Source organism: Pavona decussata, unplaced genomic scaffold (genome assembly GCF_977016875.1).
Source record: "Pavona decussata unplaced genomic scaffold, jaPavDecu1.1 SCAFFOLD_217, whole genome shotgun sequence".
Taxonomy (NCBI): Eukaryota; Metazoa; Cnidaria; class Anthozoa; order Scleractinia; family Agariciidae; genus Pavona; species Pavona decussata.
Genome location: NW_028145622.1, coordinates 2,129,455 through 2,154,426, shown reverse-complemented (window position 1 = coordinate 2,154,426; position 24,972 = coordinate 2,129,455). Strand labels below are relative to the sequence as shown.

Here is a 24,972-nt window from a genome sequence, read left to right as displayed (position 1 = left end):
TACTGTTGGTAGCTTTCTTGAGGAATAAATGACCGCAGAAAACAAAGGAATTAGTTAGTCTGAAGGTTATCTGTTTGTGAGACGTCAGGCGACAATCGAAAATGAAAGTAATTTGTTCCCCTAAGGATGTTTATTCTCTGACGTATGCGTCTATTTTCACAAAAATAATCGTAAGGTCAAAAATGCGCAATGACACGCATATTTTTCCTACCACTACTTCCAAGTTGTTGTGAAAATGTTACTCAAGCGTCAAGGATGTTTAAATCAGACGTTTGAAGAAGAGAACTTAATACAGTCGGGACACGAGCAATATTTTATGCGTTTATTTTTTTTTTTAGAAAATGGAAATGTTGATAATCACGCGAGCGACGATGAGTGACATGACAGATTGTTGACTTGCAAAACAATGTACCTCACGAAACATTCCAACACACCGTAGTATTGCAAAAATGGCCAGTCTGCTGCTGTAGCGTCCCATTTTTGTTGTACATAGACGTATTCAATAAGAAACTTACTGTATTTGCCAATGAATAGGTCATTAAAGGGGGGGAAGATTCTGTAAGGTGAAAAACAAAGAGATGATCAAATTCCCCGGGGTAATTGGGTAAAAGTCTAATGCTCGACCACCGGAATGGACAGTGTGGCAAAATACCCCATTATTTCCTGGGGGAGGAGGTGTCAGTCTCCCATCGTGGTTCTAAAACTGTCAAACAAAGCACGATTCCTTCGCCAGGAACTATCCAATTTCCACCGTTTTAAATGTCGAGTGCTTCGCAGAAGTTATTCTTTCGATTTACCGCTTCAAAATGATTGCTTCGCAGATTGATAAAACTATCCTGAGTCACCTGAGTTTGAGTCACGATGATCGCGTTTATGTTGTTCCCCCTGTGGTACGCTACCGGAAATTTCGGAGATTCCATTACGATAACGGAAGCGTATCAATGACCTCTTCTCAAGTCCCATCGTGTTCTAGAACTGTCAAACAAAGCACGATTCCTTCGCAAGGAATTTTCCAATTTCTACCGTTTTAAAGGTCGAGTGCTTCTTAGAAGTTATTCTTTCAATTTACCATTTCAAAATTGTTTATTTTCCGTTTGAAAACGGCACACTTGAGTCCACAACATGTTAACAATATGGCGCAACCAATTTAATCCAAGATTAATGCATAAATCAAATGATGCTTTGACGTCACACGAGTAGGGTTGAGTGGGTCCCCTCCCTCGCAATATACGCGACAGATATGGATTTTGATTGGCCTGCTTCTGTTGAAGACAATAAGAACAATACACCCCGAGTAGGAGAGGGGTGAGTTTAATGAATAAATTAATGTACCGATTTGAAGCTACGACGAAGAAAAAGAAATCGTCCCGTTTTTAGACACGGTATGCCCCCTCAGGGCATCCCGCGTAAAAATGTTTCGCCTTCGATTGTCTCCGAACCACGAATATTAAAGCTTAACCTATTAACGAAATCCCCTTGTGTATCCAACAAGCATCTACAGCTGCTACTAGACTGTTTAAATTTGCCGAATTACTGTCTTTAGTGACAGCTTTTAGAAAAGGAAGCAAAGTTTGAATAGCCATTTCATTCCATGCGACTGTGTTGTCTTACGTTTGGGAGATGTTTTACTCGATCGATTCCACATTTTTACCCAGCACCCTTTGTGGGTGGTGACGCACACCGCCTACTATGACACCATCTTACCAATAAATTGTCTCAATTCCGATCGACTTACAGTGCGATTAAAGTTTTAGTATTTCACAAGTAACTGGAGCACGAAAAAGGTCGAGCCTCTTTCTTATTTACAGTGAAAATAACCAATGGGTTCTTGCCATTGATCGTAATTATCGTTCATTTTTTATCAGCATTGCTTTAGAGCAGGGCCCGCCAGCGGGTTGGAGTGGAGGCAGGCTAAAGCGAGAGACAACATTGTCCGGGGTCATGTTCCCCCGGAAAAAAGAAAATAAACTTAAGCCTCTGAAATGGCTGAAAAATGCGTCAAAAACTGTCAACACTGATGTATATGTTGACTGTATAGGAAATTTTTGCAGTGCTCTACCAACTGAGCTGCTATCACTCCTACTGGAAGCTCGTATATATTTTAATATTTCACTTCCAATATCATTGTATTTGTTAATCTAGAGCCCCCCTAATGCCGAACCTTTTTCCTTGGCATCACATGGCAAGAGACCAGGACACTAAACTGTTTTTAAAACGATCCGAGGAACTGTACTATCACGATGAAACCAGCCCTTACAAATGGCATGACGAAACCCTTGTGCGTAGGACATAACCAGAAGCACAAGAAGAACGAACGTGTTCGTTCTTATTGTGCTTACGTTAATGTCGCCGTTTTCACCAATGAAAACAGGGGCGAGATAAGCACAAGCACAAGGCAGTCAACCGTTTCGTCCGCCATCTTGCTCAACATCAAGGGGAGCTGTTATCAAGAATTCCATCAAGAAAAGGCTTTCTGCGCGTGCGTCTGTTCTCATGCTTCTCACTTGCTTAATATGCTTTAGTATAGAGTTTTTTTTTCTTTGACATGAAACGTCACTTCACGTTCATTCTAATCATAATGAAACAACCACAAGAAAGACAAGAAAGCAGTTTTATTATAACAAGTCCAAAAACACATATCGTTTTACTTCAAACATTTCTACTTTAGCTCGTTTTAAGCTCAGGGTCACGCTACTTACACAATTTGTTTAATTGTATTAGCTTTAAATAATATCTTCGAGTATTAAGAACCCCGCACAGCACTAAGGCAGTGAAGGATAAAGTAAAAATTCAAGTTCAATATCATTGAATAGAGGGACGACCAGACTGCAATAGTGGTTGTCTTTCCTCTGTGCCCTCAAGGAAGTGAGCTTTCATGGTAGAATCCTCTGCTAGCCTTAAAGGCTTTGATGATAGAGGTCCTACGTAACTCAAGAGCACCGGTAAAAATACCAGTCCGTGTAAGGCTCCAATCAAAACTACTCCGATATACATGCGAAAGTAGAAGACCTAAGCCAAAAAACACTATTGTTAGGAGAATGGAATTAATTTTACTGTTACATTACTTTAGGGTTAACTTTCTATTAGGGGAGTATGTTCGTTCACTACTGACTCGGTAGCTGTCTTATCAGAGGTAATATTAGTGGAGGTTGTGGGCTTGACTTTGTTGGGCGGTGGACCAATGTAACTTAAGAGAACTGGAAGAAACAACAGCCCGTGAAGTGCCCCTAATATTACTATGCCAACATACATACGGAAGTAGAAAACCTGAAAAAAATAAAAGTAGAAAAATGCTTTTTTCTTTCTTTCTCCTTTTGGCGTGACAGACGTATGGATATTGGCAAAGTATGAGAACAAGCAAACTTCAAACAACAGAAACAAGAATTACAGAGGCTTCCTGTAAAAAAAAACTGTATCAAGAGGCCTCTACTTAAAAAAACAAAAACAAAACAAAACAAAAAAGGTTTGGTGGTTATACAACAACATAAGCGTATATTTAGAGACGATAAAATATGATTACAGCAAATTGCTGATGGGGTCGTGTAAAACCTGTATCCCTAATAATTAAAATATTATACACAAACAAATATGTATATTTACAATAAATACCAGTCAATTCTCTCTCCCCCCCCCCCCCCCCACCCACCCCCCAACGCGCGGATTTCAGAAACATCCCAAAGGCCCCACTGTCGCTAACCGACCTCGCCGAATTATCTAAATTATTCCATAAAAAGATGGCATGATATGCAACTGACTTCTTCATAAAATCAGTTTTTGGCTCTGGCTTTTTGGTTTTTATTCGTGAAGTAAAAGGCGGTTTTCTAACGTGAGCACTCATCTTTCTTCAGGTTTCCTCGTAGTTTTCTTTGCTACTAATGAGAAAAACTTAAGTTGGATAACAAATCTCTTATTTGATATTTTGGTGTGTAGTATCGCTGTATATTTTTACTCGTTGTTGGTATTCAAAAAAACAATACAACTCGTAAAAATATACAGCGATAGACCTTTTTCATAAATGGCGGCCGATTTATTATTCTTTTCAATATGTTAATTAGCCCTACTAACCTCATTTCAGAGTAAAAATTCTTTTGAATTTTGCACATGCTGACGAGGCTAGTAAGGCTAATTTTCATGAAAACAAACGAATAATTTATCGGCCGCCATTTATGAAAAAGGTCTATAGTGTACACGAAAACATCCAGGGCCCAGTTGCTCAAAGCATGGTTAGCGCTAACCCGGGCTAAATACCATAACAACCTATAGGTTTTAATACCTCTTAACCAATGGTTAGCGCTAACCATGCTTCGAGCAACTCAGCCCAGTAAGATATGTGCCGGGGACTTGTTATACAATGGGGTTGTACTGTAGTAGCCCTCGCCATAGCCTGCAGAACAGGCGTCATTTTTTTGCGTTTTTCACGCGAGCGGAGGAAAACACGAGGCGAGCGCGGAGCGCGAGACACGCGTGACGGGAGGGGCGCGTGACCGCGCGCTCGGCTCCGCTCGCCTCCCAAACCACCTCCCCCCCCCCCCCCCAAAAAAAAAAAAAAATTAATAATAATAATAATAATAATTAATAATAAATTACGCCTGTTCTGTAGGCTACTTCGAGAATTTTTGTGCCATTCTAATACAACGCATACAAAGTTTTAACTTGAGATGCATACAGTTTACATACCTGAAATATTTGTGACTTTGAGAAGTAAAGTACCACGATTCCTGAAAATTTTGTCAGGGTGATTCCACTCAACACCTAACAGCACAAAGAAGAACTCCATTAGAGAATGTTCACATTAAAAGCAAACGCAACACCACCTTTGTACCAAATGGTGATAGACGGGACGAGAGAAAGGAAGGATTGGTGATTAAAGGAGAAGTGTCTCAAGGTTTTTGACCTCTTTTGCTAAAAAATGGTGAAATGAGACCTTCACTTTGCGACAAAATAATTCTAGAACAACGAGAGGAAAGAAATAAACTCCACTCAACTCGTGATCTGTTCTAGCGCATTTTGGACACAAAAATGCGAGAAATTGAAAATCGTTAGCCTAACCTTTTTCAAGTTTCAATCCGTTCTGACCCACTCCGTCTCTTGCCAGAGGCAATAATCGACAGTTTTATTGCACTAGGGTGACAATTTATAACACAACTAGAAAATCATTGTTTAGTTTCTGTTGACAGACAAACATTTTTGGGTTTTAGTATGACATCAAATTTGCGTGATACTTCCCCTTTAAGTTCAAGAAAACTGTTCCTAGCTGATTGGCCTGGTTTTGAGTTTCTCCAGTCCAATCATTTTAACCCTGCCAAAAGAATTCGACTGCACGACTTTATTAACACTAGAAACAACCCAAAGTTGTAATCAAAACAGACTGCGAGCAGTCGTACAGTTTTTCCCCAGATCACGCGTGCAAAGCGGCGGTTAAACTATGTAAATTACAAAAGTGAACGAGAAGCAATTCCTTCCCAGCTGAGCCCACATTTCACGCGGCTTCCTCGCTTGCGAAATCCATCGCGCGCTACAGAACTTAAGAGAAAAAAGAGGCTGGCTACAGTCTATACTCACAGAGCTACCCATCTTTGCCAAGGCTTCTTTAGCTCTCTCTACTCTGGACTCTTGTCTGTTCACCGTAAAAGCACGTGCAATATGGGAGCAAAATTCAACTGATATGCCAACAGCCTGAAAAGAAAAAAATATTAAATTACTCTCCATGAAAAAACAATAGTAATAAAAAATTAAAACTAGTAATTAGAGATTAGGGGAGTGCGTTCGACGACTCGTACGACTTGTTGACACAAATGCAAGCGTGACGCAAGTCATAGCCTTGGCGAATGCGTGACTACGGCCCTGCGAAAAATAAGGAAAAGAATATTGGGGGGAGGGGGAGCTCCCTCATTGAAAAAACATCACGCAACTATGATTGCGTTCTTCGAACGCGACTTAGGGGCTGTTTACATGGAGGGAGGAAGATCCTAGAAGGCGGATCATCCTAGCGATATATGTTTTCTGTATTCAGTTTACGTGCAAAAAGTTGTACTTGGCCCTAGTGCTAGGATCTTCCTAGCTGAGAGATTGGAAGATCCTAGCACCATGTAAACTACCTTCGCTCGGAAGATCAAACATTTCGGCAGCCGAACGTTCAGCTACTAAAGGCTCATAATTTTTCTTCTTTTTCTTCTCAATTTGGTAACCTCTCCGACCGAAATTTCTGTATGTAAACCAAACGAAAAGTTGTGTAGCCTTCTAGGATCTCCCTAGCGCTAGGTTCTTCCTCCCTCCATGTAAACAGCCTCTTGATATCTTGACTTTTTATGTCAATCTGGGACGCCATTTTTCACCGCAGCTTTTAGCAAAGTTTCAACATAGTTTTTTTAAGCGTTTTTGGTCATTTTGTTATCATTTGTACGATAAGCAAAACCTTAGCATAGATTCTCGGGAAACGAAATTACAGTGTAACTGGTTTCCCGAGGGACCAATCACTATGTTGTTACTGAGCTGACAACAAACCGTGCTACACTTGACTATCTGCGTTAACATACCATAACAAGGTTGACCAAAGACACTGCATTCAGGGATATATTCCAAACGAACATCAGACCAAGCAAGTTAACAATGATGAGAGAAACAGTGAAGGTAACAATCAAGGCAATGCTCAAGTTAAATCCAAGAAGAAGGAAAGTCACCACAAAAATGGCAGCTGAAACAAACAAACAAAACAAAAAAACAATTACATACAGAGTCCTTTTTTCAAGCGTCAATGCAAAGAATGAGGCTGGTAAGTCTGTGGGCGTAACAGTAAGCATTTGTCTGGAAGCTATTGGAAGTACTTTTTTATTACCGTTTATTAACTGTAAAAGACGTCAGTGATTTCATTTTAGATTTTGAACTGGCTGGGAAGAGATAAGTGCACCTGGGAAAGATAGTTCAACTTGCATTCATGTTATTTTGTGGAAAAAGTTGGCTGGGATATTAATTAACCCTTTAACCCCTAATATCCAAGAGCAAATTCTCCTATCTTGTCCACTTAGTTTTCTTATAAAGTACTGAGGAGAAGTTATTAAAATATGAAGCAAGTCTTCCTCAGGGGTTGAATAACCATTGACATTACAAGGAGAAATTTAATGCTGATCACTGTTAGGACTTAGAGGGTTAAAAGAAGCCGAGCAAAGTCATGTTCAGAGACGGTCAACTTGGCATGTGCCTGGCCCTTAATGAATCCCCTAAAAAGTTGAGAATGAGGCAAACTCGGTAAAAGGGAATCCAAGTGCTCCTATCAGGAGTCGAACCTAAGACCTTCCGATTGCTAGTGTGGATGCTCTACCACTGAGCTACAGGAGGCTCGTGGGAGCTAAGGCCATTAAACTAGGTTCATGGGACAAACATCCTGCATATTGCTAGGATTTGAATGTCAATTTGTGGCATATACAGTATGTACATAATGGAATAAATGTGATGGTACATTGTATAAAAATTATTTAGCCTGGTGGGTGAATGAGAATGATGTATTATTCAAAGTGACACAGGCATACTGGGAGAAAAGAAATCCGAGTGCCCTGAAAAGTTGGTTCTAGATGTACATAATAAAGCACATGGGTAAAACCTTGAAGTTTGACGGAAGAACTGATAAAGTAAAAGGTGCCAAGGATTTTCTTTCTGCACTTTTTACAGAGCTGTACAAGAAAGTTCGAGTTCTGCTTGTTTGCGTTTGAGAATGCAAACCTAACTAGTCAAATTTATGGAAACTACCATGTAGCCCTTTCTTGCAATACCCAAAGGAGTTCCCCTTCATGGTTATGCTACAGCATAATTACATTCACATATATAGGAAAAAGCTTTCTTGCCATAAACTGCCACTTGTAAGCCCTGGGCTTATACAACTTCGTAAAGGGTTTTAGGCAGGCTTATGAACGGAGGTACTTACATGTATATCCAGGGGGGGTTATAACCGGAATAAAAATAAAAACGTTTGGAAACGAGCTATAGCAGTATTGACTGAAATACGTTTTTCATTAACCGGTTTTCAATTAAGCTCTTAAACATCATAACAAATCGAATTCATTTCAATTTAAAACAAAAGCTAGAGGGATGGGGGGGGGGGGGGGGGGGGTTATGATCGGATGTATTGTATGGTTTACAGGTAAATGGGCCTGTAACCGGGAGTGGGTTTGGGGAGCGGGGGGGAGGGGGGGGGGGGTGCGGGCTATTTTAGGAACATTGATGTTTGAACAGGGGAAAAAAGACTTACCAGCACAGTATAAAAGATTTTGCCATGTGTCTTTGACTATTGTTAGGTACTGCTCATAGAATACATAGAATACACTATAAGCAAACACATCCACTCCAATAGTGTCCGAGATGTTCTTAGCAATCTGGCGTGCACTCTTCAGTGCTGCAGTATACTCGGTTGAAGTCTTCAGGATTGTGTGGTATGACATGAAGTACGAGGCTGAAAGGAGAAAAAAACATCAAATTTGATGTCATTTCAAAACCCAAAAATTTTTGGTCTGTTTACAAAATAAAAAATATATATATAATTGTCTAATTTTGTTATAAATCGTCACCGCAGTGCAATAAAACTGTCAATTAGTGCCTCTGGCCAGAGACAGAGTACACCGTAGGTCGGAATGGATTAAAACTAGAAAAATGTTAGGCTAACGTTTTTCAAGTTCTCGCATTTTTGTTTCCAAAATGCGCAAAAACAGATCATGAGTTGTTTACTTTTAAGAATTGAGTTGATTCTTTCCTCTCGTTGTTCTAGAATAATTAATTCTTGTAGCTGTGCGAAGGTCTTATTTCACCATTTTTAGCCAAAAAAGTGACCAAAACCCCCCATGACACTTCCCCTTTGAGCTTAGGTTTAAAGCTATTTATGTTTTTATGTTTATGTTGTTGTTTTTTTGTGCTATAACGGACGTTTTTATATCTACCAGTGAGACACAAAGCTTTCTGGAATTTCCAATCATCAATTTTACCTAAATGGAAAGCTCCCTCAAACTAGGCTCAGCTTTTGTTAAACCAGTCTGAATGCATAGTCATAAACTGCATAAAAATACATCTGTACTACAATGCACCAACCTTAAAATCTTAATTGAAATCGTTATAAATTTGAGCAATTTGCCTCGTTCAAATTTCACAAAGGTCCAATGGCCCCAGTTTGGTTCCTGCTTCTATTTGAGTATCATGATGTGTAAATACTACTTTTAGGTACAAGCCTGGAAATGACCTTACCTTCAACAAAATGCTTGTCGTTAGGGCTACCCAGCTTGAGAGCATTACCGTATGCTGCATGGCCACTGAAACAAATAACAACTATAATTATATAATCACCATTTTTTTCCCACGTACATGTAGCTTTGGTAAACAATCATACTATTAATGCACAGTACCAGAGAACACATAGAAGGACCCTAAAAGAACTGTCAAAATTTCCATGCACTGACTGGCTGGTAGCTATTGTATAAGAATACAGACAATAAAATGACATCATACACTGTATGTAATGCGCGTGCTTTCTCAACAGAAAATAAAGCCAATTCCACTTGTACATGTGCTTTTTCTATGTTGTTGTAAAAAACAAATCAACAGCAGTTTTCTATGGTCTATACAGTACTTTTATTACCATAAATTGCCGACAAAAAATGTTCGCAACTTGGCAGTGAAAACACTAGCTGTTTCAATTGAGCTTTGAACATTAATTTTTAGGACACGATTGTATAGTCTGTAAGAGTATAGACCATAGAAAACTGCCATCAATTTGTTAAATAATGAATGTCTTTCTCCATATGGAGGGGAAATTCAGCACACATAAAAGGTACTTGCTTCCTGCAAGTCTCACCAGAAGTCTTCTGTAGTGACCACTCAGAGAATTATTTGCAAGAATCTGATGCAACACTGCTAATCAGTCAAAACTTTGGTTACAGGGACCACATTTTCGCCAACATGTACACTTCATCAAGAAAATGTGTTGTTCAGGCCTTTGGTGTTCAAAGAGTGGATAATGCTATCCAGCAGATATATTGTATTGGTTGGAGCACATCTTATCTGCTGGAGAAAGTTATCCTCTCTTTGAACGACCGCACGTTCTCCTGTGCCCTCTGTTGACAGAAGAAGATGATGATGATGATGATGATGATGATGACGATGATGCAGGAATTGAATTCTTACCCTTTAGTACATTTGGTTTCTGGGTTGTCCTTAAGATAAAATGGAAGATATTTATCAAATTGTGCAGCAGTTGGCCGTTGTCCCTTTTGACTCACATTCAAACATGGTAAACAAAGAGAATCATCAACTGAAAAAAAAGAACATTTAATGACTAAACATCTCGTCAACCAAGTTTGTTTAATTTGCAGTCTAAACAAGAAGTTCCACTATAAAAAGACAAGCCCCGCCGTCACACCTTTATAGGCATGAGACGCAAAATTAGACACCGTTCAGTTGTGGCACTTGAGTTGTTGACTCATTTAGCGCCTTTGAAAAAATCTACCTCAAACTTCACAATATCACCACAGCAATGTAAGATATCAAGTTCTAATTTGTTTAACATGGTTTATTCCGAAAACTAAGCCAATTTTATCAGTAAGGGCTGTAGAAAAAAGACACATGTTGTTTGTCAGTTGTTTATGCTCCGATGGTTGACTATCAACTGAAGATGAGAATGCTCTTTTCTGTTCACTTATTTTCTTTTCTTTTCTTTTTTTTTTGTTTTTCAATGTTTGTATGGCTCACTGACAAATTGTATATAGATTTCTGTAAACTGTAATTAATTCTTGAAAATAAGTCTTCTCACTACCCGCCTAGATTAGCACTAGCTACTTGTGGGTTAGTGTTGTCTTTGAATTATGTTAAACTTTCTTGAATAAACTTGAACTTGAAACTTGATGGTCAGGCCAGGCCCTTTTAAACTGGAACTTCCTGTTTTTAAGATGCTTCTACAAAATTTTTAATTGATGCAAATAAAGTTGAATCTACATGTATACTAAGCAGCACCGTAAACAGCGGTCACCTCCTATCAAATGGTCACAAGTCAAAGTCCTGAAAATTACTTTGGTCCCTTAATTACTGTACTGTAATTTTGACTCCCTATTAAGCCGTCATGGTCATTTCTTTATTACAAGTTAATCCCAGCGAGCTGCTTCTATTGTCTTGACCTGCATTAAAACATCTATTCTGTATGAGGAAACCACTTGAAAATAATATCAAATAGCCTGCCAAATATTAAATTCTGTGTTTATTCTTCTCACAACTCATTAAATCACTAGAAATTCATGTTTGTACTTTGTGGTCAAAAGTCTTCAAGTGAACAACTTACTTCATGACATCAAACTACAGAAAACTGTTTCTAGGGCATTAAGTGCCTATAACAATTGAAGGGGTGCGTGGAATAAGGCCCTTAGCTTAGTGACTTGATGCAAGATCAAATTCTCCTTTTGTTCCACAAGTGAATACAAGGCAATTTGGAAGGAGAATCTAGCAAATGATCAGAAGCACTTAGGGCTTTTTTCCAGGCACCCCTTCAATTTTGCACTACCTTTACTGCAATTTTAATTCCTACATATACATGTATGTATAAGCCATAAGAAAAAAAATGTTTCCAAGGTGCAAATGCAATCACTTTACTAACCAGTAGCATTACAGAAGACAGGAGGGATGATTGGCACTGTTTTATTATGCTCTTTTCTATACTTCATACGACAGCAAGAGTCTGCACCATCAGGCGCTATCCAGCTGAAGTAGTCATCTAACCAAGATGACGCTGTCATGGCTATCTTGGTTCTGTTGGACAGAACATTATGATATTAAACCTTCCATGGTGTAACACTTAAAGGGGAAGTATCACGAAAATTTGCTGTCATTTCAAAATCCAAAAATGTTTGACTGTCAGCAGAAACAACAAAATAATTGTCAAGTTTGTTAAAAATTATCACCCCAGTGCAATAAAACTGTCGATTAGTGCCTTTGGCCAGAGACAGAGTAGGCCGGTTTGGATTGAAACTTGAAAAATATTAGGCTAATACTTTTCAAGTTCTCACATTTTTGTTTCCAAAATGCACTAGAACAGATCACAAGTTGTTTCTTCCAAGAATTGAGTTGATTTCGTTCCTCTTGTCATTCTAGAATTATTTGGCAGGTGATTGAAGGTCTTATTTCATCATTTTTAACAAAAGATACCAAAAACCCCATGATACTTCCCCTTTAACAACATTACTCAATTCTTATTGGTCAAGAGCAGTACAATGAAACCCAAATTTTGAACCCCTTGGGAGTACCTATTATGCGTCCAGGGCAATGCCACATGAACACAGCCAAACACAACCTATTTGAACCACAACAAAAAAGGCCAACAGTTGTTTTGTAGTTTCCAATGAAGACATGCTTCAGAACTTAGTAGAAAAAGTGGGCAATGAAAACACACAGGAAAAGCACACAAACCTAGGTCAATGTTTGGAATTGTTGCAATGAAGAGCGCAAAACATTTATCAATCCTAACCTTAAAGAAAACTGAGCCTAGGACACTGCAATTTGCAATTCTGTTGAATGTACATAAATAAACAACAAAATCGCACAGAACAATTCATGATTAGCAGACTTTACTTGTGATGTTTTTAAAGTGTTCTCAAATTACCCTTGCCAATTTTGATAATTTTCAAAAAAGCCTAGCACAGTGTACCTAGTGCATCGATCACAATTTGTACTCTAGGTTGCAAAATTCCCCAAACAAACTCCAAGAAATTAGTAAGAGGCACTTAGACTGTTAGAGAAAATTGAAAAATCCTTTTGAAAGAAACTGGCCAAGCTTAAAACCAACAGGAAGCCGACTTGCCATCAGTAAACATGCAATGTGTAGTTCCAGAAAATATCCATACCTACCCCATGGAAGGTCATCGGAAATTCCAAGGGGATGGGGGGTCTTAGAAGTCAAAATTTTAGAAGCAAAGTATGAAGCTAAACTGCAATTTCCTGGGTGGAGGAGGGGGGCTGCAAAACAAAAAACCACCTCTGGGGGGAGTATGGATGTTAATTTTTCTTCAACTACACAATGTAAGACAAAATACTTACTGCTCAGGGCTCAGGGAGGCAACATAAATTTGCTGCACCAGCGAGTTAGAGTTGCATCCGGCAGAGCCACAGATCTTATTCTGTCCAATAGCATGTTCGTAATCATAACCCTCATTTACGACAAAGTACACGGGAGGACCAACATGCAAGTAGTCTTTCATGTCTCTAAACCAATTTAGAAGATAAGAATCCTAAAAAGAACAGTAAAAATGTTAGAAAACAAGTCTACTTAAAACCTACATGCAAGCCAGTGTTAACCCTTTTAGCCCTAACAGTGATAAGCATCAAATTTCTCCTTGTAATATCAATGCTTATTCAACCCCTGATATCATGAGAATTAAGGATATGATCACCCAAGGTAAATTTTCTTGATATTATTTTTAATAACTTCTCGCCAGTACTTTATAAAAAAAGTATGGGAACAAGATATGAGAATAAATTTTGTTCTTTGGTATTAAGGTTTAAAGGGTTAAAGATCGAATGTCAGTGACTTTGTACATACCTTGGGCAGTGCAAGTTCTTGATCGAGACCCACATCAATATGTGGAGTGACAGCAATACTACAAAACAGCAGAGCTGTGAAAAGGGCAATCTAAAAGAAATCAACAACAAATTAGCCAGCTGCAATGTACCATGCACGTAATCACTTAAATCAGAGGCCATAATTTATCCGTCGATAAACCTGTTTAAAAAAAGTGTTAGAAAAAACGAACTTGAACGAATTGCTGGAGAACACTGCTGCTGTTGGATGTGTAAATAGGCAAGTTTTGATTTTTTAATCTAAATCTTAACTTTTAAATTTTAAATTGTAAATTTAATGATTATTGTTGTTAGCTTTAGGATTTTAATTGTAAGTTTTAAGTTTAGTATTAGCAGTGGTGTTCACAAAGCCAAAAGCCAAGAAGTTAGGAGCCCAACAAGTGTAGTGTTAGGTGCTGCTGCAAAAAAATTAGGTGCCCAGAGCATTTTTCTGGGCGCCCCAGGCTACCGGGCTCCTGTTAGGCAGCAGCCTTGGGTTTTATAAATTAATACAGCTGTACAAGTAACGCAAAATGGACCTTACAAAGTCTTACTAAAAGTCTGGTTCAAAACTACAGCTCATGAGAATGAGAAAATTTAACAATCAACGAAAAAAAAAAAACATGTCAGTTGATGTTTAACCAATTTCACCTCCCTATGTAGAAACCTGAAAAGATATACATGAACAGTAGAACCCCGGTAACTCGAACTCTGAAGGGAGACAAAAAACTGTTTGAGTTAGCAGGGGTTCAAGTTGTTGGCTGGGTAGATCAAACATTTGACTTTTCCTGTAAATAATTTATAGTTACTATCACCACTTCAGTAACAACCCATGGAAAATTAAACTTACTCTCATCAGAAACTGTAAGTCCCATGTAAGCTGAGGCTTTTGGGTCAAAAAAACCTTTGCCAACATTTTAAAGAAAGAATTGGAATGCCCTGAGATAAGAACATTATGAACTTGTACTCAGCTACTGGAGAATGTCTTAGCTAAAACAGTTTTAATACATGTATACTGTATTTCTACAGGCGTTCCAAGGTCCAATGGATACATGTTTTCATTCGTTGTAGCACTGTTTTTTGTTTTCTATGTGACAGCTTAACAGGCAGTGTATGCGGTTTGACTAAAAAGATAACAAATGACTGTCAAATGTGTGATCTGTTGCACTGATTAAAATGAAATTGCTTTAGAAGTGTCAATTCCAGTGTCTTTTACCGATAGCATGACAGGAGGTGCTAATGAATGGGATGACATCAGTGGTGAGTTGCAAGAACCAGAATTTGAGTTATTGGGATAAATTTCGATCAAGGGAAACAAAATTTAGTTCGAGTAAGCGAGGAATTCGAATTATCCGAGTAAAAGTGAAAAGCGAAAAGTACTTGTAGGGTCAAATCCAAGGGAAACAGGACTAATTTCGAGTTAGCAGGGAGTTCGAGTTATCCGAGTTCGAGTTACCGGGGTTCTACTGTATAATGAGAGCAGTGGGGAGAATCTGTAAATTGATACTGTATATGAAAGGGTTAAAGGGGCAGTGTCACCTATTTTTAGTCTCACTGTGAATGGCTAAAAAATGTATTTAAATGAATCGTTAAATAATGGTTGAGTTTTGTTAACAATAACCCTACTCGTGCACAGAAACTAGTATCAATTATGTTTGGCTGCAGATGGCTAGGATGGATGTGTATGCAACTTGAAAAAATTATCCAATTTGTGGATTTTAGAGAGTCGATTTAAACTGGTTATGGTTTGTTCTTCCAAGGAGGAAAATCTCAATATTTCCTTCCCGGTGTTGTAAGAGGAATTTCATGTTACAAACCAGGGTTGAGTTGCTTGAAGCATGGTTAGTGCTAACCATTGGTTAAGAGGTATTAAAACCTAAAGGTTGTCATGGTAATTAACCCAGGTTAGCGCTAACCATGCTTTGAGCAACTGGGCCCAGGTTTTTTGAAAACTATATGAGAAGTTTTGACCAAAATACAGCAAAATCGCCGTGACTGTGCCCCTCTAATTATACTATTCTAGCGGCAAAAGATACCCACCACTACTGGTCGTACAAAATCAGAGAGCAAAACCTCCGCAAACCACTTCATGACAATGTAGACATTACAGCTCCGATCAGATGAGTAATTTAATTTGGGTTCTTTAATACAGCAGAAGAGATCGAGACGATTGTTCTCTTGGCGTTTGAAGTCAAGTGAAAGAACTGCTACGAAAGCAGTTATCTGAAGTAGAAAATCGAAGAAGACTGCAGCCGCTGCGTACAAAGAGAATATCCTGACAGCTGGCATAGTTGACATTGCACCTATGAAATAAGAAAAATATCAAAATTGTAAAAAAAAATTAATAAACAAAATTTTACAGTTAATATCAAAATTCTTGCACGCCAATATTATTGGCTGGTAGGCTCGTAGCTATTGTTTATACATCTAAGAGTGCAGAAAATAAAAAAAGGGATCATCTGTAAAGCAAGGCAAGGAAAAGTTTGCAATTTCTTGCCCTACAGAAAAATAAAGCTACTAAAAAATCTACAAGATTTGTAGTTGGTTTATGTCAGCAAATAAAACCATTTACTTTTGTTGTTGATTAGTGGCTTTTGCTTTTGCTTTGTAAATGCACTTTTTTCTTAACGTCAATTCCCTAAAAAAAAACACAGTTTTCTCTCATCTAAACTTATAGACCTTAAAACAAAATCAAAAAATTTTCAAAGCTAAGTGGTTATACTGCAATGTTTTCAAAATTTGATGGCATCTTTATAGTCTATAAGAGTACAGACCATAGAAAACTGCACTCAATTTTTTTTCAAACTACACTGTAAAATCAATTTACAGTGTGAACAGTCACACTTGGAGGGTTTCAGGGGGAGCAGGGTTGGTGTAGTGGTGAGAGAACTCGCTTCCCACCAATGTGGGCTGTATTTGATTCCCAGTCTCAGTGTCACATGTGGATTGAGCTCGTTGTTGGTTCTCTTCCTTGCTCTTTGAGTTTTGTTTTTCTCCGGGTACTCTGGTTCTCCCCTCCCCTTAAAAACCAACATTTCCAAATTCCAATTTGATCTGAAGAGTGTCCACAATTTACTGCTCTGCGCTAAATACATGTACCATTGACACCAGTTCACAATGAAGGGAAGCTTAAACTTATCAGAAGTTACAACTCACCCAGCGCAAATGCTACTGACTCTGACAAGGAGGTTAACAACATGCTCGGTGCAACCTCCCCAAGGACACGCCCAACTTTATGCGGGACATCCTCATTGGAATGGAGATTCTGGCGTTGGTATGCCTGAACCAGGATGAAGATGTTGTCAACACCAACAGCCAACACAAGGAAGGGTACAACCTCGATGATAATGAGAGTAGCTGGCTCGCCAACATAGCTCCAGAACCCTAGTGAAGCCACTACGGAGAATAAAACTATAAAGATGCCACAATTTCCCAGTGTGAACTTGGAGTCAATCTGAAAATGAATTTGAAATAACATAAGGGAAGGGAAAGAATAGTTGTAATACCATACTGGCTGCAGGAATAGCAGCATTACACACGTAACTTGCACGCAAGTCCACCATATTGCACACAATTTACGTGCGAGTTAAAGAAATACACCCAAGTGCGTACAAATGATCATCAGGTTTTGCACAGTGCATGGAAAATTTATGGATTCATGTATAAGGGTACAAAGCACTTGCTGTTGTTAATCAGTTGCTCGCAGTAATAGGCAGCCTTATCCAAAATGTTATGTCTAAAAATGCTACTGGTTTCTGAAGAATTTGTACAATTTCAACTTTGCACTTGCAACATTTTCATGAAAATTGTCCACTTTGGTGGACTTGGTTTGATTGAGTGTTTGTGTTTGCACACCTTTCATCTGAACACCAAGCATTGGCTGGCTCCCTGTATGTTTGCGTTTGTTTGCATTTCGCTTTCATTTCATGAATAGTTTGAAGGGGTGCAAATTCACTCCTAAATGAAAAGGGAAATTGTGGAAGTGCTGATAAGTCACTGTAACATTGTAAGTTACAAGAAACCAACAAGGTTGAACAAGATAACGTCAAGGTAAAATACATATACATGTACAATTCAGGATACTGGGAGTTTCAAGGACAGTACCCACTAATCCAGAGGTATTTTTGGTAGTTTATGGCTATGTGGGAAAAGCAGCTCTTAGGAATGGCAGCTGGAATCCAAAAAGAAATTTGGGGGTAACTACGCATTTTTCAAGATAATTAAAAAATGATAATTCTTAAAAGCTTAAAATTGAAGCTTAATATCTCTGAAAATGCATAGTTACCTTCAATTTTGGGGGAGATTTCAGTAGCCCTTGAGCACTAAGATCTATTTCCCGCATAGTCATAAAGCCACTGACCCTCCTTCTGACCTTCTCTAAATGCACAGAACGTATGCGTAGTAGCAAAAAGCTTCTCAAAATGAAAGACTAGAAACTCTATTTACCATAATTCTGTTGCAATCTGTAAACTGGCCCAAAGCCACTGTAATGTACAGAAACATGATGAGATAGCTGACAAGTATGGTGATTATGTCCGTGTCGCTCTCGCGGTCCAGCTCGTCCTGAATGGCTCGTTCCGCAGTGAAACTGATGGTGAGATTTTCATTCTCGTAACTTTTCATGTGCTCTAAGAAAGCCTTTTCCCAGGCCAGTGCCTTTTCTAACTTGCTTTTATCCTTGTGATTGTTGACGACAAACGTGATGATTAACGTGGTAGCATTCTGGTATGCTGTCCCATCAAACCCTCCTAATGCAATGTTTGGCGCTACCGGTCCCCCATATGCACCAAGGCAAGGTTCTTTCAATTTTTCATCATGGACAGATGTTGGAGAACTGAAAAATTAGACACAAAATTTTGGACATGACCTCAAAACATAAATCATAGTTGCTGAACACAGTCCTCGATTATTGAGTACAAGCCCAGGGGGAGGGGTGGTACCCACTATATAGGGGGGAAAGCCTTTGCTACTTTGACCACCACACACATTTTATAATCTGTACCGTAATTATTTTATTTTGTAATCATCTGTTGTAACTATACTTTTCTTTCTATGTAAATTCTATTTAAATAGTGTGAAATAAATGAACCAAACTATATACTTAGGTTATAATTTTTTTAGGTTTGTACATTTATGGTCCAAAAGGGCATGGTTATTGAGATTTTTTTTTTTACATTTTGGTCTGAAACAGTGTATAGATTTTAACCATTTTGGTCTAAAAGGCTGAAAATGGGTAGAAGCATTTTCGGTTTCTGTGAGTGAAGGATAGGGTCTGGATAACCAAGCTGGAAACCCCACCAAAAATTCCAATTTGAGAGTTTATGCAGTTCTTCAAATTAAGATTCTCAAAATCCCCAATATCCTCTTTTTTGACAATCAAGCGTTCTTTTGGCTATTTCTTTCAATTTTGAACTCCAAAAATGCTTATTTTAATTGAAGAAGGAGAGAAACTTAAGCAGGCCATAGCAGTACCCCATATTCACTGCAAGTTTAGAGCCCAACGAGTGACCAATGGAACGACCAAGGGAGTGGCATTTTCATTCAATGCTCCTTTAACAATACATGTAACTTGTTCATTGTGCTTGTAGTAATCAAGCTACAGTACCTTGTACAAAACAATATGTGATCGTGGAAGTCAGCAGCTTTGAAGTCAAACTTCAAGGTCTCGTTACTGCAGATTTTGCCCATGCTTGTGAGGCACTTGTTCAGCTTAGTTTTGTTGTTCTGGAAATACTGGAAGACACTTTGAATTGTGCACTGTTCTGTCTGTGGAGCTAATGGCTTTAAGCAGATGTCTTCCAAAGTAATATGACCTGGACCAAACGGCACTTTCATGTTGGTGATATCATTCTGAAGGTCAAGTATCTGTAGACAGAGAGTGTTAACATATTACGTGTAACATCATCTTTAAATTGTTATGCCCACCAGCAATGTATTGACCGGAATGGAACATACCGTATTAAATGTATTAAACGGAACATACGGCATTAAGGACGCTCGTGCGAAAAAGTTCTTCCCCCCAGATTTTTTTCATACTTAAAGTAACGTCAGCTAATAAGTTAGTGATGTCAGAAATGCAAAAAAAAATTGGAAAAAATTGGGGTCACCAACTTCGTTTCAGAGATATAGCGCTGGAAGAATACCTCGATTTTGAAAAGTTGGGCCTTCGTAAGGCGAAACGGTCTCCATAGTTTTAAGCTTAAAATATTCAAGATGACTAACTGGAGACAAACTATTTTAGTATGTTTCATACTAAATTAGTCCAACTGGTGTCATCCTTGTGCTTAAATGTAGCCCTTAAAGAGGACATCCACAATCGTCACACAGCCAAAGAAGAGTGTAATTCGATGGCGCGTGGCCAGAAAAATTTAAAATAATAAAACTTTTCCCCATATATTTTTTCATTTTTCTATAAAATTTAGACAGTCGATAAAGAAAGTGATCAATTGAAAAAAAAATTGGGGGTCACTGAACATCTAAGAGAGTTATAATCTAGACAAAGTAGTCGCTGTGGTGACAAATTGCCAAAGCCACGTTTTCGCGTGGCAGGTCGAAAAAGCACTGGAATATAATCAGGGTTATCTATCCCATAATTCACAGCTCACAATGGTGGTTCGATTCAATGCTTTCGTTCGAGTGTGATGTCAAAACTTTGGGGAAGAGGTACCAAACAGTCAGGTGAGCTCCCATGCATTTGTACCAGTTAAGCGCAAATGGTATCCATAGCAACCGTGTCAGGGGCAACCACCCACCAGGCAATGTCACACATGACAACAAAATTCAGTGGAAACCAGTAGATGATACTTACCACAACCCCTTTAACATATTCACCCAAAATGGGTGATTTTGGTGATTTTTCTAGTACACACACATTGGCCAATGTTTTCAAGTTGCAATCCATTTTCATTCCGCCCATGTGCAGCCAAATGTTCAAGCTAACACTAGTTGCTTCGTACATATATGTGAACTGATAAAAATAAGTGTTCACCGGACAGGACCATTTTAGGGCTATTTGAAAGTGAAACCAAAACTACAGTACCGTGCAAATGTAAGTTGACAGTCTCGACTCGAAACTGGATCCTCGAACCTCAAAGCTATAGAGAATCAAGTATCTAGGTTGCAGGCTCGAGTATCGAGTATTGAGACACTAGAAGAATATTTCGAGGATCTCGATGGCAGCTTTCAAGGAAACCATTAATTTCTCAAACCTCAAACAATAAGAGAGAACAAAAGCGATTTTCCCATGGCTCTTGTGTGTAGCCTTCATTTAGTTTGGTGAAAAGTTGAAGTAATTAAAATCAAATCAGCGGCAGTGAGTGTTTGATAAATCTGTTTTGGCGCATTTCTTCCTGCCGCGTATTAATTTTAAAACACATTCGTTCATTGTTGTTGTGAAATTAAAACATGCTTAAATTTTTCATATGCTACATGTACACCAATTCTTTTTTAATCAAACTTCAATGAAGGGAGCTTAAAACTTCAAGATTGCGGCTTTTTCGCCGAATGTAACACGATCGCTTCTGAGATATCTTCGCTGCGCAAGATTATACTTGATTGTACTTGAATTTCAAGGAATTGAAGGAAGGTGAAGAAAGCGAAACTCAAAGATTGCGGCTTTTTCAGTCGCTGTTTCACAAGCTGAGAATGGAAACGCACAATCGCTTTTAGCTTCGCTAAGTAGTACGCTGCACATAATTATGCTTGATTGTCCTTTAATCTTTCGAGTCAAAACTTCGAAAACAGCATTTCCTTGATTAAAAACGCCAATACTTTCGGTTGTAATCGGCAAGGAACCGAGAAAACACTTGGAGAGCCAACTCTTTCCAGCTAGAGCATACACGTGCGCACATCGCTCCAACAAAAACGCAAACACAGTTGGCTGTCTCGCAGAGTTGGTTCCTGTAGAGAGGAACCGAACTGTGGCCGCGGATAAGACATGTGTAAAACTAATCACGTGAAAAGTTCTTTGTTTCCCTCCATCAAAACTCGATGCACACGACTCTATACTCGATGCACTCGATTCGAGCCTCGATACTCAAAGCTCTCAAGTTTCGAGGATCAAGGATCAAGTCAAGAAGTTCGAGTTTCGAGGGATTGTCAACTTACATTTGCACGGTATTGCAGTTGATATCGCTCCTTAAAGTTGTTCATTTCAAATGTGCACGTTCTATGGTCACGTACATATAACATTGGACGAGATACAAGAAACTAAAAAATTACCTGATTTAATAAATCCAAGTGAAAGACTGGCCCAAATGGAATCCATTTAGTATCACCATAGCGATGATAACCAGTAGGTACAGGATGCCTTGGACGGATAATAAGCTGCTCCGTACGAAAGAAAGGACTAAACTTGGTGTCAAAAATTTCTTTCTGAACACGTGCCTCATTGGAAGGGGCAGACCATAACTGCACAGGATCTGTGGTGACTTTAAAGAAGAATAGGCCACAAGCTAGAATACCAATAACCAAGACAGAACCACCCATGACGAGATATGGTCGGGTGCTACACCACACTCCCCACTTTGTAAAGCAATGGCGCAGTGCAGATTCCAATTTGCTTCCTAAGCGCTCACAAACGCCTGGGGTTGAGTCTACAGGCAGAGGCAAAGAACTTGAAACAGGAGGATACTGTCCGCTGTACCTTAAGTTTGGCTGGGTGCTGTCTGGCACAGATGTATAGGTTTTGTTCCTTTTCCACAATGACCATACGATACTGGTTGGAACGAAGACAAGTAAGAAAGCAATGTACACCATGAGAAGGCTGAACGAGAGAACATCAAGGCCCATAATTTTCCGGTGTGTTGGTTGGGGTGGGGGTGGTGGGCGGACGGGACAGGAAGAGGTACAGTCTTGACAGCTACATGGGTCTGCTGTCTTGTTACTCTGAGGATCGATGAATGGCTGGTTACATTTGAAGATCGTTTTATTCATCCACGAAAGATGTGGAGCAAGATTCTCTGGATAGTGAATGGTGAACGGAGCAAAGCCATTTGCTGTACTTCCCATATATGTTAGCAGTTTCACTGGATCACACTCTTCTGCGGATGTTCCACAAAGTAGATTAAGCACTTTCTCGTTGTTCCCAGGAAAAGTGACATCTTTGCAAGAGTCAAACAAGCCCTTTTTGAATGTAGGGGATACGTAGTAATTAATTTCCTGAATAAAAGTACCAAGGACAAGGCTGGGATCCATGTAGAGCGACTGATCCTTATCACAGGTCAGTTCACAGTACAATCTTCTCATGTTGTTCCAGCATGCTGGGCAGCGAGATGTCAACTGTTTCATTGTTTGTAAGTTTGTCTTCAGGGCCAGCAGTTGTTTCGTAGTACAGCAAGTAGGCTGACCTTGTAGTTCTGGACATAAGTTGTTTAATATTGCCACACCCTTGGAGTCATTGAGATTCTTGGCTGGACCATTGTAAAGGCAATTCTTAGCATGGGATCCAGTTGTACATTGGCCGTACCAAACACAGTATCCCTTGGTATGGTTTTTAACAGGGTCATCCTGGCTTCTGACCTGCAACCCAACACAAACGGTCAATTTTTAGCAACCAAGCCATTTCATTACATCTGGTTACCTGGTTCTTACAACAGCCACTTACAACAAAACAACAAGATAACCAGAGATGCAGAAGGAGCTATGCTTGCATTTTTCATCATTAAATTGAAAAAACTACACGTACATCTAAACTGCATAACTCTTTTATGTAAAGGTAAAGTCGCATTATGAGCCCAAGTATCCAGTGTGAGCCCTTACAGAGATCAGCATCAAATTTCTCCTTGTAATATCATGAGAATTAAAGATATGATCACCCAAGGTAAACTTTCTCGATATTTTAACAACTTCTCCCAGTGTATTTATAAGAAAAGCATTGGTACAAGATAGGAGAGTTTGCTCTTTGATGTTAGGGTTTAAAGGGTTAACCCAGTTTCTGTAGCGAGAAGCAATTGGGAGTGTTGTCCCCCCCCCCCCCCCCTGCTTCTCCTGGGTGGGATGCTAGTCCATTGCAGGGTTAACCCCCAGCAGTATGTCACCAGTACCCATTTATACAATTGCAATCTTGGACAAAACAAAAAAAAAAAAAGAAAAGAAATTAACCCATTTACAAGGGCCTTCAGTTATTCTTAACTTGCTAGAGCTGCAAGCACCTTTGAAAAAGAGAAACTTGTAGGCATTGATGGAAGACTCACCAACATTAACATTTAAAACTAATAATTATTTTATTTATGATAATTGTGAAAATGCTAGACAAACGGACCAAGTTGATGGGTTCATGTACTTGCTTGTCTTTTTGATGATTAATTTTCTCTTCTACTGTTCTGGAACATTTCTAATGAGCCACTCATGCAGCAGGTTTCCCTTTGAAACTAAGTTCCACAGATTCAGATTATGCCAAAAATATTTGTGGATCAATGAATTTGGCGACACATGCCATGGGAATGCTGCATCCCCTGAAAGCTTAAATTTCACATTCGGTTTATCTAAAAAATAGTTACCGATTGACAGATTTGGCTGAAAATTTTTGCGGATTGGCGGATTCACAGAGCCCCATTCAACCCCCTTCCCACTTCTTTTTCAGCTTTGCAATGACTTTGCATTTTTAGCAGTACGATCCTGCTATTTATGTTGCCAAAGGGGGCTTTCAAATTAGCTCTAGAGTTTAAATCTTAGCATGAGACCGTTCAAATGAAATCTACCGTGCAGTGCTTTCCCGTGATGTTGTTTATTGCGGAGATGAAATTTGAGGTGCCACCATGATGCAAATGCAAGCTGCCGAATTTTATACAGTGAGCAAAACTCTCTAAAATTTGTCCAGTCTATACTTCAACTTACGTAGCAAAAAGCCATCAGAACTACGACTTTCACACCGTTGTAAACATTCACAACTTGGGCACATTTTTCGCGCACAAGTCTATGCAAGAAAATACAGTAAGCTTATTGTGAAGCAACCTTTGGAACCCGCCTGGTCGCCACCCCCAAGAAGATTTGATGTGAACTTTATTCGAGCACACGAGTGCACAGTACATCGAGCGTAACCTTCGTTCTATTTCGTCGGGCCGGTTGCATGTAACATTGCTATCGCTTTACGCAATAAGATTAAACGTACGCTTATGTTGTAGAGCGAAAACAAAAAGCTTACCTGAGCTACCAACACGATCAACATAAACACGACAAGGATCGAACGAGGAAACATCATTGATCCAGCAATTTTTCTTGTACTTTTGTGAAATTCGACTTGTCCGGTTAACTGCTTTGCAATTTTTTGTAAAGTGTTTCTCTTGTTTACGACAAATCCAAGGATATAAGGCCGATACTCGGCAGACAAATCCGGTTCAGAGAGAAAACACGAAGTAATGTAAGCCAGCTATAAACCCGTGTTACAAGGATCAATCA

At 39.1% G+C, this 24,972-nt stretch overlaps 1 protein-coding gene across 2 annotated transcripts; it reads right to left on the bottom strand.

The window, feature by feature from the left end:
- Nucleotides 1–2,597: 2,597 nt before the first annotated feature.
- On the bottom strand, nucleotides 2,598–24,911 carry LOC146459776 (NPC intracellular cholesterol transporter 1-like). Of its 2 annotated transcripts, none has more exons than XM_085089201.1 (16): nucleotides 24,719–24,911; nucleotides 21,796–23,094; nucleotides 19,181–19,440; nucleotides 18,022–18,409; nucleotides 16,732–17,029; nucleotides 15,616–15,878; nucleotides 13,559–13,648; nucleotides 13,057–13,247; nucleotides 11,621–11,772; nucleotides 10,162–10,288; nucleotides 9,226–9,290; nucleotides 8,243–8,443; nucleotides 6,537–6,694; nucleotides 5,563–5,676; nucleotides 4,678–4,752; nucleotides 2,598–3,267 (listed from the first exon to the last, which is right to left on the bottom strand). In XM_085089201.1, the coding sequence occupies exons 1-16, from the start codon at nucleotides 24,773–24,775 to the stop codon at nucleotides 3,073–3,075; spliced, it is 3,933 nt and encodes a 1,310-aa protein (XP_084945327.1). In that variant the 5' UTR covers nucleotides 24,776–24,911; the 3' UTR covers nucleotides 2,598–3,072. The 2 variants fall into 2 exon arrangements, with proteins under 2 accessions (XP_084945327.1, XP_084945326.1); XM_085089200.1 differs by having other exon boundaries at nucleotides 2,598–3,009.
- Nucleotides 24,912–24,972: the final 61 nt, after the last annotated feature.

Excerpts from the sequence above, each read along its gene's own strand:
- LOC146459776 (XM_085089200.1), bottom strand. The coding sequence starts at position 24,775 with ATGATGTTTCCTCGTTCGATCCTTGTCGTGTTTATGTTGATCGTGTTG. Across the intron at positions 13,649-15,615 it reads ATTTTGTACGACCAGTAGTG|ATTGCCCTTTTCACAGCTCT; the intron begins GTGGGTATCTTT and ends GATTTCTTTTAG. Across the intron at positions 10,289-11,620 it reads TGTCTTCTGTAATGCTACTG|TTGATGATTCTCTTTGTTTA; the intron begins GTTAGTAAAGTG and ends CTTTTTTTTCAG.